The 17,584-nt window shown below is 41.9% G+C and overlaps 1 protein-coding gene across 3 annotated transcripts in view; it reads left to right on the forward strand.

Annotated features, from left to right (window-relative positions):
- The window catches only part of tex2 (testis expressed 2), a 141,358-nt gene that overhangs the window by 52,987 nt on the left and 70,787 nt on the right, over positions 1 to 17,584 (forward strand). For all 3 annotated transcript variants that reach the window (XM_072558895.1, XM_072558896.1, XM_072558894.1), the window contains exon 2: positions 2,816 to 4,469. In XM_072558895.1, coding sequence (XP_072414996.1) covers positions 2,841 to 4,469 — 1,629 coding nt within the window. In that variant the 5' untranslated portion in view covers positions 2,816 to 2,840. The remainder of the gene's footprint in view (positions 1 to 2,815; positions 4,470 to 17,584) is intronic.

Genomic DNA, 17,584 nt, shown 5'->3' on the forward strand with positions numbered 1-17,584 from the left:
CTCACTGTGAAGGTAGGACTTCGTCTCCACAAGGACTGTGTGATGATTGCTCTTACTGAAACTGTCATCCAGCTGGCAGATGGGAACGGACGAGGTTAAGAAAGTTTTTCCCTCTTGTCAGTCCCCACACCGCCTGCTGCAGAATAATCTGGCAGTTATGTCCTTTAGGATCTGACCAGCTTGATTCGTTGTTCTCCTGTGGAGCCACTCTTGATGGTGAATGTTGAAATCCCCCAGCCAGAGTACATTTTGTGCCCTTGCCATCCTCAGTGTCTTCCCCCAAGTGTTGTCCAACATGGAGGAGTACTGATTCATCAGCCGAGGGAGAACAGTATGTAGTAATCGGCAGGAGGTTTCCTTGCCCATGTTTAACTTGAAGCCATGAGACGTTATGGGGTCCGGGAGTCAATGTTGAGGACTCCCAGGGCATCTCCCTCCTGGTGTGCAGCCATCTCTGCTGGGTCTATATTGCTGGTGGGTCAGGACATGTCCAGCGATAGTGACGGTGCTCTCTAGGACGTTGTCTGTATGGTATGATTCCATGAGTATGACTGTGTTGAACTGTTGCTTAACTAGTGTGTGAGACAGTTCTCCCAATTTTGGCACTCACCCCAGATGTTAGTGAGGAGGGCTTTGCAAGGTCAACAGGGCTGTTTCTTTCCTTGTCTTTTCTGGCACCAAGGTCGATGCCATTTGATCCATTTGGTTTCATTTCTTTGAGACTTTGTAGTGATTAGTGCAACTGAATATCTTGCTAGGCCGTTTCAAAGGGCAACTGTGAGTCAACCACATCACTGTGGGTCTGGAATCCCGTGTATGCCAGACCAGGTGAGAATAGCAGATTTCCTTCTCTGAAGGACATTAGTGAACTGACAACAATGATTTCATGGTCATCAGTAGATTCTTTTATCCAAATTTTTAAAATTCAAATTCCAACATCTGCCATAGCGGGATTTGAACCAGGTCGCCAGAGCATCAGCTGAATTTTTGGATTAATAGATTAGCGATTATATGACCAGGCTATCAGCTCCCCCTGTGTGGAAGCACATCTCAAGCACTCAAATCCTTTAAAAAAGGTAAAAGAACAGTTTGGAGCAGGAGTTAGCACCTCCCATGTGGCCTTTGCTTCCTTTTAACCTGCTAAAAGCTTCTCTTTTCCTTCTTATCCTGTCCCGAAAATTCTTAGACTGCCATCATTTTCTGGACTTGTTGTCCTACATCCTAAAGAGAACGTGTTGGGCCTGTACTCACCCCCGCCTCCTTTTTGAACGTCTGTCCACCCTCCAAATGTTCTGCTTTAGATTCTATGGCCAGATATTGCTATTTTAATAAAATCTGCTTTCCCCTTGTCCAAAACGTTTTTAAAGATCATCATTTTTCTGTTTCATAACCAATTTAAATTGTACAGTAAATAAAAACCAAAAAAACTGCAGATGTTGTAAGTCAGAAACAAAAACAAGTTGCTCGAAAAGTTCAGCAGGTCTGGTAGCATTTATGAAGAGAAATCAAAGTTAATGTTTCGGGTCCAGTGACTGTCCATTTACTTTAATTTTTCTTCACAGGTGCTGCCAGATCTGCTGAGCTTTTCTAGGAACTTCTGTTTTTGTTAAATTGTATGGTGTTGTGGTCACTATCATTTAAAATGCTCCTCCACTGCCACCTTGAACACCTGTCCATTTCATTCACTGGAATTAGGTCTAGCACAGTGCAGTCCTTTGTTGGACCTTCTACATGTTAGTATAAAAAGCACTTTTGCGTACACTTCAAGAAATTGTCCCCCTTCTAAAGCCTTTGCACTATGACGATTTCAATTAATGTAATGGAAGCTGAAATTCCTAATATAGTTACCCTGTTATTACTATTTTTGCATCTTTCAGTGATTTGCCAACATATCTGTTCCTCAATTGACTGCTGTTTGAGGCCTGATAATACACTTGGGGCAATGTGACCCCCCCACCCTTTTATACCTGAATTCTACCCACAAAGCCTCATTTGAAGATCTTTCCAAGATGTTGTTCCTCCTTACTGCAGTAACTGACTTCTTAATTAATAGTGCGGTCGACCTCCTCTTTTGCATTCTGTACTGTCTCTCCTAAACATTCTTTACCCCGGAATGTTGAGTTGCCAACAGGGAACTAGTCCCTGTTGAGCACATGCTGAAAATGAATTATCATTGAACTAGCTGGAAAACTAAATGGAACTCTATTTCTATTCATTGTTTCATACAGACATAAAAGCTATAATTAGGCTAGTTGATTGAAATTTAAACTTAAAATAGTGGGGAGGTTTGCTAATTGGAGAGAAGGAACCAATAAAGGGACATTAGTTTTGCAGAATTCCTCCATAAAAACGATTTTACAGAAAATATGGTGAATGGCAATCTATTTGACAAATAAAAATATATACATATTTGCTAACTTAGTTTCTCTATGAAGATAAATGGAATAGTTTATCATAAGTGAAAATAATGATTTAAAGAAAGGTATTTAGCACTACTGATGCACAAATTCAGCATTTTGAGGTTCCAGGGTTTTCCTACCTTAGGTTATCCCACTGTTGAATATTACTGCAATATGAACAAATTGGAATGTATTCCAAAATTATTTCTAATATATTGTGGTTATTCCAGTGCTCCACTGCTACACTTTTATTTGGTACTGCTACTATTTTGCTTTAAAGTGACTCAGTTACAGGTTAAAAGATAGAAATTCTAAAGATTGGTAGAAATCAACTTGCAAATGAGAACCAAAGTTGAACGTGTATTATGCGTTTCTTTTGCAAAGATTGTAATTTATTAATTTCTCATTGTTTTCAGATTGTGATACGTACGCGAGACTGCAATGACAAGTCAGAGCAGTAGCTATGCAGAAAGAGCAAGTTCTATATCGTCATCACCAAAAGTGCAGGTTCAGCGATCCATTTCTCGAGAGACCATCACTATACACTTTTCTGCCTTTGGTAAAGAAGAGGAAGAGGAGGAAGAAGAAGAATTTAAAGATTCCTCTATGATTCTTCATGAAGACCAAAGTTTTGTACCAGGACTAAAAGAAAAAGAAAGTACTTGTGAACATGGTGGCCAACTTTTATCGGAGCGTGCTACCTCATCAAATATGTCACCGGCATCAACTTCAGTTACTGTTGCCATTTCATCTTCAGCATTAACAATTACCTCTTCAGAACCATTGGAAACATCAGCAATGGTGCCTTCTGCATCACTTACTAATAATGCTACTGAATTGCCATTATTCTCATTACCAGCTCAGCTGTTAGTTTCGACCACTTTGCCTTCAGAGGTGGGAACTGCAATTTCTGCTTCTACATTTGATTCTGCACCTAAATCTGTTGTGCAATCTGTTGTCCCTTCATCTTCATTGACGAGCACAAAGCCATTCTCGAGTTTAGTTAAATCTCTTTCAACAGAGGTAGAACCAAAAGAAGCCACAACCCCTCTGACGACAAGGCACTTAATGAAAACACTAGTTAAATCTCTGTCAACGGACACATCAAAGCAAGAATCTGAATCTGTCCCATTTAGGACCTCTGATTCTCGAATAAATTTACATCTCTTCAAACAGTTTACTCAACCTCGTGTCACCGGTGGAGATTCTAAGACTGCACCTTCTTCCCCAATCACCTCACCATCAGAAGGTAGGTCTTTTTTTAAAGTAACAGAAGTGGAGGCAAGAATTGAAGACACTAAAAGACGACTCTCAGAGGTTATTTATGAACCTTTTCAACTTTTAAACAAGATCATTGGTGATGAGACCAGTAGTCTTCGACATAAGGCTTTATCATCCAGTGCAACAGAACTTTCCACTCTCGCTAGTTTAAATGGACATTTGGAAAGCAACAACAACTATAGCATTAAAGAAGAAGAATATGACTCTGATGGGGACTATTCAACAAAAGATTCAATTCCAAATACAAATAGTTCCAAGCCCCTGGATGAGTCATCAAAAGACGGGGACACTAAGAACGCTCAGGGGACCACAAAGGAGGTTTCTTTGAAAGCATCATCTCTAGGTTTAGAAAAATGCTCACTTTCTGTACTTGCCAGCAAGGACGATGATGAATACTGTGACTTATACCTTGACAAATTTGAGATAGAACCTGATGAAGAGATCGTTGTGAACAAAGCTTTAGAACCTCTAACTAGAAAAGAAGCAATTGAAAGTGAAAGTAAACTATTGAGTCAAAGTGAAACTGAGTCTGAAGAACAGCAACTTGAAGTTCCAGTTAAGACTTTATTACTCTATGCGATTCTTGTATATTCCTATTTAGTACTCCCTCTGCCAAGTTATTTAAGTGGTTTATTCCTAGGCATTTGCTGTGGATTTATGATAGCAATTGGTGTTGTTTGGCTGGTAGTACCAAGAAAGTCGAAGGGCTATCAACAGTCACAGAGAAGGCTTCATTTTGAACATCTAACTACAGAACCTCTGGACATAAAGGAACCAGAAATATTCAAGGTTAGAAAACATTTATCTTTGGAATTTGGTTGAAATTTAAACATTGTACTATTAATTTAGATTTAGATTAGATTACTTACAGTGTGGAAACAGGCCCTTCGGCCCAACAAGTCCACACCGCCCCGCCAAAGCGCAACCCACCCATACCCCTACATCTACCCCTTACCTAACACTACGGGCAGTTTAGCATGGCCAATTCACCTGACCTGCACATCTTTGGAGTGTGGGAGGAAACCGGAGCACCCGGAGGAAACCCACGCAGACACTGGGAGAATGTGCAAACTCCACACAGTCAGTCGCCTGAGGCGGGAATTGAACCCAGGTCTCTGGCGCTGTGAGGCAGTAGTGCTAACCACTGTGCCACTGATTAGTTGATAAATTGGCTGAATAATGGCGAATGGAGTTGAATACCGATAATTGCGAGGTGATGCATTTCGGGAGGTATAATAGGAGGACATACACAATGAATGGAAGGTCCTTAAGGAGTACTGAGGAGCAAAGGTACCTTAGTATACAACTCCATAGATTCCTGAAGTCTTCAGCACAGGTAGGCAGGATGGCAAAGAAGGCATACAGGATGCTTGCCTTCATTAGCCAGGCTGCAGAATACAGGAGCAAGAAAGTTATATGACTGCAGCAGGACTAGCGATCTGAAATATTTTATAAAATCTTCCAACATTTTTAATGTTTAGGCAATGTGTTTCTGTCCATATGGGTATATTGCTTTGGGTGATAAATAAGAATATCCTCAAAATGTAATTTTGACGATTTCAGGTGAATTATTTTCGTTTGCATGCACGAAAAAAAATTTTGAATGGAAGTCCGTAAGCCCCAGGAGTCATGGATGAGCGAGACTTAGTATGAAGGGGACAGAATGACCTCTAGTTAATTCACAGTGGAAAATGAGGAACCATCTGGAGAGCCTTAAAACAGTCAAGTTAGTCGAATAAAAGCATGACAGTGTTCACCTGCACAATAGGTGTTGGGATTGGGCAGAACTAGACAGTGTTATGGAAATGTAAGCATACTATTGTAATAATGGAAACTCACCACTGGGCCAGAAATATCACTAAGGTTGCTAATATTCTGGTTCTGCCTTTAGAAATTAGGGGGTGGAGTTTGCAGCAGGAATGGAAAACAAGGGTTTTGTCTTGCCAGTGCTTAGTCGGGAGATAATTCTGCTGTTCCAATACTGGATGTCAACTGAGTAACAAAGTGGAAGCAGTAGAGTGGTTGAGAACCACTGGTAATAAGACCAGCATATATGTGGAAATTAACATGCTTTTTGATGATGGCATGGTGAGCAGTGTGGATGAAAAATCAGAAGGGGCTCCTTGGGAGATGGAAGAGAAACCTTGCAGGTGGTTATGAATTGACTTTTACGGTAATTTAGCATGGGCAAAAATTCTGACCTGGCCAACGACACTCGCATCCTGTAAATAACTTTTTTAAACGTTTAATTTTAATTGTGATTAGAAAGGCAGCCTAGAATCTGAATGGTGATAGATTGTGAAAGGTACACTTGCAACAAGATCCAGTGTCTTTGTTTACCAGTTGCTGAGACTAAGATGAAGAAGGCATACTGAGAGGATTCATCTGCAAGAGCAAGGATATCTTGCTGCATTGTACAAGACTTGCAGTAGCAGGACTGACTTATTAAGAGAGACTGGAGTTTAAAAGAATGAGGGATGATCTCAAAGAAACCTGTAAAATTTTAACAGGACTTAACAGGGTAAAGGCAGAGATAAATGTTCTCAATGGCTGAGGTGTCCAGAGCCAGAGGGTGACTGTCTAAGGATATGGATTAGGCCATTTATCTCTGAGGGGAGGAGAAAATTCTTCACCCAGAGGATTATAGCCTATAGAATATTCTGCACAGAAAGTGGTTTAGACTAAGGCATTGAATGTTTTCAAGAAAGAGCTAGATATATTTCTTAGGGCTAAAGGGATCAAAGGGTACTGTGAACAGGGTACTGAGTTAGGTGATCAGCAATATCAACGTTGAATGAGGGAGCAGGCTCGAGAAGTGAGAGTGAGAGACATGGTTTTAGTTTCGTTTTTAGAGTTGTTCCTGTGTGCTTTGTGCTGAAAGCCTGAAGGTCTGTTTGTGTATGCACATTGTTTTAATGAGATTTTACAACCCTTGAAGTGAAACAGTCAAAGTTAGAAGAAAAAAGTGCAGTTGCCAGGCATCAGAGACACACAAATCCAGAAGGGAGTCAGTCAGATTGTGTGTGTGTCAGTCAGATTGTGTGTGTGTGTGTGTGTGTATACACACTCTGGTGTGGTGGCAGGTGTGTTAAGCTCCTCTTGTGAAATAAATACTGCAAGACTGCTGGAAACAGAGTTTAAGGAACTTGTGCTTGCTCTGAAGTTTAAGTAATAGTTCAGTTCATAGTGGTAATGTAGAAATTCATTGGAAGTCAGCCAGTTGCAAATTGGCTAGCCTGCGTAAGAAGCCTTGGTGTAGAAGTAACAATAAATTCTTTGTGGGGTTTTGATGTTTGTCTACTATTATATAGTCCTTGATTTTTTTTTCTTGATAGATAATATTGTTATTTTTGTTAAAAGTATAAAAGTTGAGTATCTAAATTCGGGTTAGGCAAGTTTTAGTATCATCAGACAGGATGTGGCATAGACTGGGAGAAACTACTTGTAGGTAAATCTATATCTGGAAAATGGGAGTCTAAAAAGCACTGCACTGAAAATTCAGGGTCGTTGTGTTCCTCTAAGAATGAAGAGCAAGGGCAGCGAATCCAGGGAACCCAGATTATTAAGAGATATTGACAGTTTTGTAAAGAAAATGAAAGAATCTATATTTAATGAATATTAATGGGCGACACTTCATAAATATAAGGAGTAGAGAAAGTTGCTTGAAGAGGAGATGGGGATGGCAAAGAGAGGCCACAAAATATCTTTGGCAGATGGGATCAAGGGAAACCCCTAAAACATTTTATAAGTATATTAAGACTTAAGAGGATTACCAGGAAAAGTGTGGAACCTATTAGGGACCAAAGGGGCAACCTGAGCATGGAGCCAGTGGACGCAGGTGAGGTCTGAAATGAATATTTCTCATCTGTATTCATGGAGGGAAAGACATTGTAGCCAGGGATTTCAGCTGGAATGGTGAGGTTCTAGAACCCGTTCAGATTAATAAGGAGGAGGTCTGAAAAGTTTTAATGGGTGGGCACGTGCACAACCTCCCAGGACCTGATGCGATGTATCCTGGCTGCCATGGGAGGCAATGAAAGAGATTGCTGGGGCACTGGCAGAGATACTTAATACCTCATTGGCCACGGGTGAAGTGCCAGCTGGCGGGAGAATAGCTAATGTTCAAGAAGGGCAGTAGGGATAGGACATCAGTAGTAGGAAAAATATTGGAAAAAGTTTTGAAGGACAGTATTAATCAGTACCTGGAAAGGCAGTGATTGAACAGGGGTAGTCTGCACTAATTTGTTAGAGGGAGATTCTGTCTGACTATTTAATTGAGGTTTTTGAAAAGGTGACTAAATATGTTGATTAGGATGGTGCATTTGATGTGATTTACATGGACTTCAGTAAGGCCTTTGACAAGGAAGGCCAGTCCAGAAGGAAAAAGCCCATGGGGTCCAAAACAATTCGGAAGATTAGCTTCCAATTACGAGGCAACAAGGGATGGTGGAGGGTTGTTTTTGTGATTGGAAGCCTGTGACCAGTAGTGTACCACAGGGTTCAGTGCCAGGACCTTTGCTGTTTGTTATTTGCATTAATAACTTGGATGTGGATGTAGAATTAGTAAGTTTGTGAATGACATAAATATTGGTGGTATTGTTGATAGTGAGGAGGATGATCTCTGGCTACAGTCTGGTATTGATTAGTTGATAAATTGGCTGAATAATGGCGAATGGAGTTGAATACCGATAATTGCGAGGTGATGCATTTCGGGAGGTATAATAGGAGGACATACACAATGAATGGAAGGTCCTTAAGGAGTACTGAGGAGCAAAGGTACCTTAGTATACAACTCCATAGATTCCTGAAGTCTTCAGCACAGGTAGGCAGGATGGCAAAGAAGGCATACAGGATGCTTGCCTTCATTAGCCAGGCTGCAGAATACAGGAGCAAGAAAGTCTTGTTATAATTATATAAAACGTTGGTCAGGCCACTGATTGAATACTGTATGCGACTCTGGTCACTAAAATATTGGAAAGACATGATTGTACTGCAGAGGGCGCAGAGGAGGTTCGTGAGGATGTTGCATGGGGTGGAAAGCCTCAAATATGAGAGGAGACTGGAAAATCTGGGTCTGTTTTCCTTGGAGCAGAGTGGACTGAGGGGGGTGATCTGACTGAGGTATACATAATTATGAGGGAATGGACAGTGTAGATCCCCACGGCAGACTTGTTTAAGACCACAGGGCATAGGTTTAAAGTGAGGAATAAGTCGTTTACAGGAGATATGAGAGATATTTTTACCTAGAGAATGGTAGATGGGTGGAATGTGTTGCCTGAGATAGTGGTGGAAGCAGATACTCTCACAAAATCTAAGAGGAGAATGCATGGCCAACTCTCATTCCAATAGTTGTGTCGTAGAGTTTTTACTGCTTGAAAAGAAGCCTTTTGGTCCATCTTGTCCATCAAATATTCTACCCCATTTTCTGGCCCTTGACCCATCAGCCTTGTTCTTATGTTCTCTGGAGAATTGTAACCTGAAATTTGAATCTTGTTTTCCTCTTGAATTCCTTTGTCGAGAAAATATATTTTATTTGCCTAGTTTGCCAGATCATATAGTTCAAGTGTTTAGTAACTTGAAGCTTGGATATGCACCATGCAGGTTGATAGTTTAGCTCATTTTCACCTGCTTTTGGAGGAATCCTGCCCCTAGTCCCTGACTCTGAGACTTTCAGTAGATTGATCTAAACCTTCACATGACACAAATACTAACAATTCTTAAGAGGCACAATTGGCATCTTACTTTGAAGTGTTTTATCCCACGATTAAAATACTATCTTTTGTTATAAAACTTAAAGATTTAACTTAAATTGAACATACTGGATGAGCCAAAAGTAAAATGTATTGATGATTTTGCAATAAATACATGGGTCTTACCTAATGTTTTAAAATGTGTTGCTGGAAAAGTGCAGGCAGCATCAAAGGAACAGGAGAATCGACGTTTCGGGCATAAGCCCTTCTTCAGGAATGAGGAGGGTGTGCCAAGCAGGCTAAGATAAAAAGTAGGGAGGAGGGACTTGGGGGAGGGGCGTTGGGAATATGATAGGTGGAAGGAGGTTAAGATGAGGTTGATAGGCCAGAGAGGGGGTGGGGGCAGAGAGGTCGGGAAGAAGATTGCAGGTCAAGAAGGCGGTGCTGAGTCTGAGGGTTGGGACTGAGAAAAGATGGGGGGAGGGGAAATGAGAAAGCTGGAGAAATCTGCATTCATCCCTTGTGGTTGGAGGGTTCCTAGGCGGAAGATGAGGCGCTCTTCCTCCGGGCGTTGTGTTGCCATGGTCTGGCGATGGAGGAGGCCAAGGACCTGCATGTCCTTGGCGGAGTGGGAGGGGGAGTTAAAGTGTTCAGCCACGGGGCGGTTGGGTGGGTAGGTTGGTCTAGGAAGGGGAAGGAGGAGTCTGAGACAGTCCAGGTAAATTTGAGGTCGGGATGGAATGTGTTAGTAAAGTGGATGAACTGTTCAACCTTGTGGGAGCACGAGCTAGCGCCGATACAGTCATCGATGTGGAACAGTCCATCTTCCACAGCTACACTGGCACCACCCACCTTTTCCTCCGCTACCTCTCCATTTCTATCTCGGACGACCGACTCAACACGGACGTTTACTGTAAACCGACTGACTCCCACAGCTACCTAGATTACACCTCCTCCCACCCTGTCCCCTGTAAAACCACCTTCCCATATTCCCAATTCCTTCGCCTTCACCGCATCTGCTCCCAGGATGACCAATTCCAATACCTAACAACCCAGATGGCCTCCTTCTTCAAAGATCGCAATTTCCCCTCAGACGTGGTTGACGATGCTCTCCACCGCATCTCCTCCACTTCCTGCTCCTCTGCCCTTGAACCCCACCCCTCCAATTGCCACCAGGACAGAACCCCACTGGTCCTCACCTACCACCCCACCAACCTCCAGATACATCGTATCATCCTTCGTCATTTTTGCCACCTCCAAACAGACCCCACCACCAAGGATATATTTCCCTCCCCACCCCTGTCAGCATTCTGGAAAGACCACTCCCTCGTCAGATCCACACCCCCCACCAACCCAACCTCCACTCCCGGCACCTTCTCCTGCAACCACAAGAAATGCAAAACTTGTGACCACATCTCCCCCCTCACTTTCAGTATACCAATTCTTCCCCACTCCAAATCTGTGGTTGACATAAATCTGAAGCTGTTTTTTATTTGATTTCATCATAACTCCTTTAAGTATTAGGAAGGAGAAAATGTAATGTTAGTCCTGTCAAAGCTTAAGTATCTGCATTTAGGTGCTTCAAATCAATTTTTCAAGCATTAAGTTGTCCTTATTGATTTCAAATTCAAAGGAATTTGTCTAATGCAGTCTAGTGGGATGTCAGTCGTTGACATCGTTTTGTAGATAAAGAATGCTCAGGTTATTTTCAGCTAGACTAACTAATGAACCTTCTATATGCAGCAGTTACTGTGGAATTTTTGTAATGGATATTTTAATGAGAAATTGCTGCTATTACTAGCTAAAGAATAGCCAGACTTGTCTATTTGAAGCTGCTGAACATTAGGATGGGGTTTCTGCCAGCTGCGTTTTCCCATGCCAAATTTTGAACAGTGGCTGAAAAGACCATCATTCTAAACACCAATCCTTGTCCTCACCCCTCTTCCCCCTTCCCCTCTTCCCCCTTCCCCTCTTCCCCCTTCCCCTCTTCTCCTTTCCCCTCTCCTCTCCTCTCCTCCTCCTCTCTCGACAAGTCTTAAAATGTAAGCTAGTTTGAGATGCAGGAAACATTTTTTTTTAAAATTATTCAAGGGATACATGTGCTGCTTGCTAAGCCAGCATTTATTGCTCATTCCTAATTAACTTTGAGATGGTAGTGGTAAGCTGCCTTCAGTTGTTGGAGTGTGTGAACACTTAATGTGCTAGAAGGAATAAGAGTTCCAGATTTTTCTCCAGGCAACGTTGAAGGAATGCAAATCAGGATGGTGTATGACTTGGCGAGGAGGTTGTGGGTGATATAGACCATAGAACAGTACACACCCTTCAACCCTCTATGTTGTGCCAGCCTTTTATCCTACTCTAAGATCAGACTAACTTCCATACCCTTCAATGTACTATCTTCCATGCGTCTATCCAAGAGTCCTTAAATGTCTCTAATGTATCTGACTCTACTACTACCACTGCTGTCAGTGCATTCCACGAACCCACCACTCTCTGCAAAGAACCTACCTCTGACATCTTCCCTAAATCTTCCTCCAATCACCTTAAAATTATGATCCCTCGTGAAAGACATTTCCACCCTGGGAAAAACTCTCTGGCTATCCACTTTATCTATGCCTCAGCTACCTTGAATAGAATAGAAACCCTACAGTGTGGAAACAGGCCCTTCAATAGTCCACACCGACCCTCCAAAGAATAACCCACCCAGATCCAGTTCCCTACCCTATTCCTCTACCTGATGAAGGAGCAGCGCTCTGAAAGCTAGTACTTCCAAATAAACCTCTAGATTAGGTTAGATTACTTTTGCCTCTAGATTAGATTAGATTACTTAAGGGTGCGGAAACAGGCCCTTTAGCCCAACAAGTCCACACCGACCCTCCGAAGGGCAACCCACCCAGACCCATTCCCCTACATTTACCCCTTCACCTAACACCACGGGCAATTTAGCATGGCCAATTTACCTAATGTGCACATCTTTGGACTGTGGGAGGAAACCAGAGCACCCAGAGGAAACCCACGCAGACATGGGGAGAATGTGCAAACTCCACACAGACAGTTGCCTGAGGCGGGAATTGAACCTGGGTCTCTAGCACTGTGAGGCAGCAATGCTAACCACTGTCCCAATTTTTAACTTTGTCCACCCCAGTCCAATACTGGCACCTCCACATCATGGCTGTCGTCATCCTGTACACCGTTATCAAGTCATCGCTCATCCTTCTTCGCTCCAATGAGAAAAGCCCGAGCTCCCTCAGTCTTTCTTCTTAAGACATGCCCTCCAGTCCTGATAATTATCCTCTGCATCCTCTCTAAAATTTCCACATCTTTTCTATAATGAGGTGACCAGAACTGAACACAATATTCGAAATGTGGTCTAACCAGCGCTCTGTAGAGCTGCAGCATAACCTCTGGGCTCTTAAACTCAATTCCTCTGCTAATGAAAGCCAAAAAAACCATATTCCTTCTTCTTAACAATCCTATTAAGCTGGGTGGCAACTTGGAGGTATCTGTGGATATGGACCCCAAAATCTCTCAGTACCTCTACACTGCCAAGAATCCTGCCATGAACACTGCATTCTGCATTCAAAGTTGACCTTCCAAAGTGAAGCACTTTGGTGTTCCTATGTATCTGCTGCTCTTGTATTTCTGTGTGATGGTAGTTGTGGATTTCGAAGGTGCTGTCTAAGGAGCCTTGGTGAATTTCTTCTGTACATGCGCAGCAAATCTTGTAGATGGTGCAAACTACTGCCACTGTGCATCATGGTGAAAGGAGTGAATGTTTATGATTGTTGATGGGGTGCCAGTAAAGTGAGCTACTTAATCCTGGATGGTGTTAAGCTTGTTGTGTTGTTGGATCTTCACCTATCCAGGGAAATGAGTATTTCATCATACAGTGAGGGATCAGCAGTGGTAGCATCCTTGAACATCTGGGTGTGTTGATTAGGTTCTGTTGTTAGATGGTCATTGCTTGACACAATGCAGTACTTTCAAATTCTCTTGTTTAGCTACAAATCTTTGCTTGGCTCATCATAATTTGAACACTTCAATACCCTTCACCTGGCTTTCTGTCCATGTACAATTGCTTCCCCACACATCCACATGTCAAAATCCAGCTGGTTTAAACCTTTAGTGCTGTATTTCAATTATACTCTGATGACCTGCAACCCACCGACTGCCTACCTTCTATCTTGGTGCTTCTTGTGGAATGCACTTAGAATCATAGAATCCCTACAGTGTGGAAACAGGTCCTTTGGCCCAACAAGTCCACATCGACCCTCCGAAGAGTAATCCATTGCCCCTACCCATATTAGTCTACGTTTACTCCTGACTAATGCGCACACCCTACACATCCCTGAACCCTATGGGCAATTTAACATGGCCAATTCACCTAACCTGCACATGTTTGGATTGTGGGAGGAAACTGGAGCACCTGGAGGAAACCCATGCAGACACTTGGAGAATGTGCAAACTCCACACAGGCAGTCATCCGAGGTTGGAATCAAATCCGGGTCCCTGGTGCCATGAGGCAACAGTGCTAAGCACTGAGCCACTGTGCCACCCAAATTTTTAAAAAAGAGTTATCCACTTCCTGACAAAGATCTATTTTCAAGGATCCTATGGATGAAGGAATGCAAAACGCAGGAAGTCATGAATATGTTTCTTGTGACAAAGCCCATCTATCAGATGGCCGGCTTTGAACTACAACCATGAGAGTGGTTCCTCCTAAACCAGTTTGACAATCCAGGCCCCTGTGCAGCCAACATCCTCAGCTGGAGCCTCAGTGTACGTCCCTTATGCACTTCTCTTCTGCAGACTTATGTGGCAATCTAATAACTTTGAACTCTGAACAAAGAGACTGTGTCTTGGCTTTGAAGATTTGTATTTGCTAAATAAATAATTGCTCACTGTTCTAGCTCTGCAACCTTTCTAGTTGTGTAGCTTTTACATCTATCAGTTGTAAATTTTAGTATATCATATTCTGTCCCTTTGTCCCACCATTGGTCATTGAGTCTTCAACCACCTTTGTCCTATTTTCTGGGATTTCCTTCTGCAACCATTTTTATCTCATTTTGAGAAGGCCTTTGAGTAAACAACCTTCTTGACCAAGCCTTCAGTTGGACTTCCTATCAGACTGACTGGTAGCTCTTAAAATATAAGTTATTACCTGATTACTGTCATAAGATGGGCAGTTTAGTATACTAAGATTACTGATTTAATGTTCTGTCTAGTAATGAAAATTATGCTTATATTTATTATTTGAATAATATTTAAATCTAGGAAATTAGATCTGTGTTGACCCTTCTGGATGGCACAGTGGCTCAGTGGTTAGCATTGCTGCCCCACTGCGCCAGGCACCAGGTTACATTCCAGCCTTGAGTGACTGTGTGGAGCTTGCATGTTCTCCCATGTCTGTGTGGGTTTCTGTTGAGTGCTCCAGTTTCCTCTGTGGTCCAAAGATATATAGGTTAAGTGGATTGGCAGTGCTAAATTGCCCCATAGTGTCCAGGGATTTGCAGGCTAGGTGGGTTAACCATGGTAAGTACGGGGTTACAGGGAATTAATGGGCTTTTGGGTCTGGGTGGGATGCTGTTCAGAGGCTCGATGGAGACTTGATGGGCCAAATGCCCTATTTCTACATTATAGGGAATTCTATGATTCTATTTTTTGTTTCAGATGAAATGACAGGATTAGGTCCTTATAAACTGACATATCCTGCATTACACTACCGATCTGTTAATATGTTTAGAAGCCAATTGCAATAATGCAACATTGCATTATGTCAGCTTCTGAATTATTCATGGGAGTGAAAGCTAAGTCTCATTTATTTTATTGAAATAATTTACTTAAAATAATGGCACTCAATCAGAAATTTCATTTAAATTGTAAATAAAGCAGCACGATTGAATGGATGTCCTGGAAGTAATGGATTTTTTGAAATTCAAACAAGGTTGTTGATTTTTGCCAAAAGCCTTTGAAGACTTTTCAGTAATTAGTGTATGCTAGTTTCTGGAAAGTCAGTTGGGATTGTTAACTCTACTTCCATCTGAGTCTTCTGTTTAGTCTCCAGTTGTAAAAATGGGAGCTTGCATTTATATAATGTCTTTCATGATCTCAGAATATTCCAGATGAGTCATTTTCAAAGCATTGTAAATGTTTAGTTATTAAACTAAGGCCTCAATTGTCTCCTAAGGTGAATGACATTAATTGAAAAGGAGCAGGGGAATTTGCATGCAGTCGTAGCCAATATTTTTTCACCTTAATGAAGGCTATAATATAAATGGTTTAGCCACTTATTAATATTTTTGGGAGCTTGCTATGTGCAATTTGCTGCATTTCCTACATTTGAGCAATTAACTCATGCAACTCAACAACTTACTTTTCCTAATTGTGAACAAAATATGGCCTGTAAATCTAGTTCGATATTTCCCTCTACCTACTATCGATGGTTCACAAATCATATGACTTCAGTAAATAGAACATGAAAACTTAGTGCACTGAAACTGTACAGAGTGAACAGTTTGCTTTGATCTTTTTAAAAAAGATTGCAAGTTTGTAGCAAGGACAGGACTGGCAACTCAACATTCCACCGTATAGAAGTTTTAGGTGTGATAGTGGGTTGGTGGATGTAAGAGAGATGGGAGCATTGATAAAGGAGACCATTACTGCAATAGGGGAGGATGTCTTAGAAGCTGTTCAAATGAAGTCATCTGGGTAGAGCTTTGAAATGAGACGGGGCAATCACTTTGATGTGATTATACAGCAGTCTTCCCACGAGTCAGAGGGAGACAGAAGAACAGAAACGTAAGCAAATCACCGACGTGTGAAAGGAATAGGGTAAGAATAGGAAGGGATTTCAACTTTGCTATCATTAACTGGGATTGCCTTAGTGTGAAAGGATCAGTTGGGGTGAATTTTTATCGTGCATCTAGGAGAGCTTTTTGTGCCAGAACATAGATGGTCCTACCAGAGATGGGGTAATAATCCTAGGCAATGAAGCCAGTCAAGTGGTTGAAGGGTCAGAAGGTGAAGATTTTGGGAATAGCAATAATTAATTCTATAAGCTTCAAAGTCATTATGGAAAAGAATAAGGACAGTGCAGAAGTTGTGTCTATTCTTGGGGAAAAGCCAACTTTAACAAGATCCTACAAACATAGACTGGGAGCAACTACTTGTGGGTAAGTGTGCATTTGGAAAGTGGGAGTCTTTGAAACTAGTGTAGTGGGAGTTCAGAGCCCATCGTGTTCCTTTAAATGTTTTGCTTTATTCATTCACTGGACAAGGACCAACATTTATTACCTTTACCAAATTGTCCAGAGCGCAGTTGAGAGTTAACCACATTGCTGTGGGTCTGGAGTCACTTGTGGGCCAGACTGGGTAGGGATGACCATTTCCTTCCTTAAAGGACATTAGTAATCCAGATTTCCAACACTCAATAATTTATCGTTATGGTCATCATTAGATTCTTAATTCCAGATTTTTAAAAAATTGAATTCAATTTTCATCATCTGATGTGGCAGGATTCAAAGCCGAGTCCCCAGAACATTACCTGGGTTTGTGGATTAACAATGCAGTGATAATACCACTAGACCATTGCCTCCCCAAACCCCAAGTGAAGACCAAGGGTAGCAAGGCTAGGGACCCCTGGATGTCGATGGATAGTGAGAGTGTGATAAAGAAGAAGGAGGAAGTATAGGTTAAGTACAGAGTATTAAAGACCAGGGCAGGCGGTTCAGGAGTGAAGACTGTGAGGGAGTACTTATAAAAGTTGGCCAAAAATTAGGAGGGTAAACAGCCAAGAAATATCATTGAAGATGCAATTTAATCCTGATAAGTACGAAGTAATTTATTTTAGGAGGTCTAAGAAGGAACTGATGTACACAATGAATGGTAGGTCACTAGGAGTTTTTTTTTAATTATAGTCATTCATGGCCAGGCAGTAATTATTTCCCATCTCTAATTGCCCAAAGAGTCAACCACATTGCTTTGTGTCTGAAGTCACATGTAGACCAGACCAGGTAAGGGTGGCAGTTCCCTTCCTTAAAGGGCATTAGTGAACCAGATGAGTACTGAGGAACAAAGGGACCTTAGCGTACAAACCCATAAATCCCTGAAGTTGTCAGTCCAGATAGGAGGTGAAGAAGGCATATGGGATGCTTGTCTTCATTAGCTGGACAGTAGAATACAGGAGCAGGGAAGTCTTGTTAACTGGGAGAACAT

This window comes from Chiloscyllium punctatum, chromosome 39 (assembly GCF_047496795.1).
Source record: "Chiloscyllium punctatum isolate Juve2018m chromosome 39, sChiPun1.3, whole genome shotgun sequence".
Taxonomy (NCBI): domain Eukaryota; kingdom Metazoa; phylum Chordata; class Chondrichthyes; order Orectolobiformes; family Hemiscylliidae; genus Chiloscyllium; species Chiloscyllium punctatum.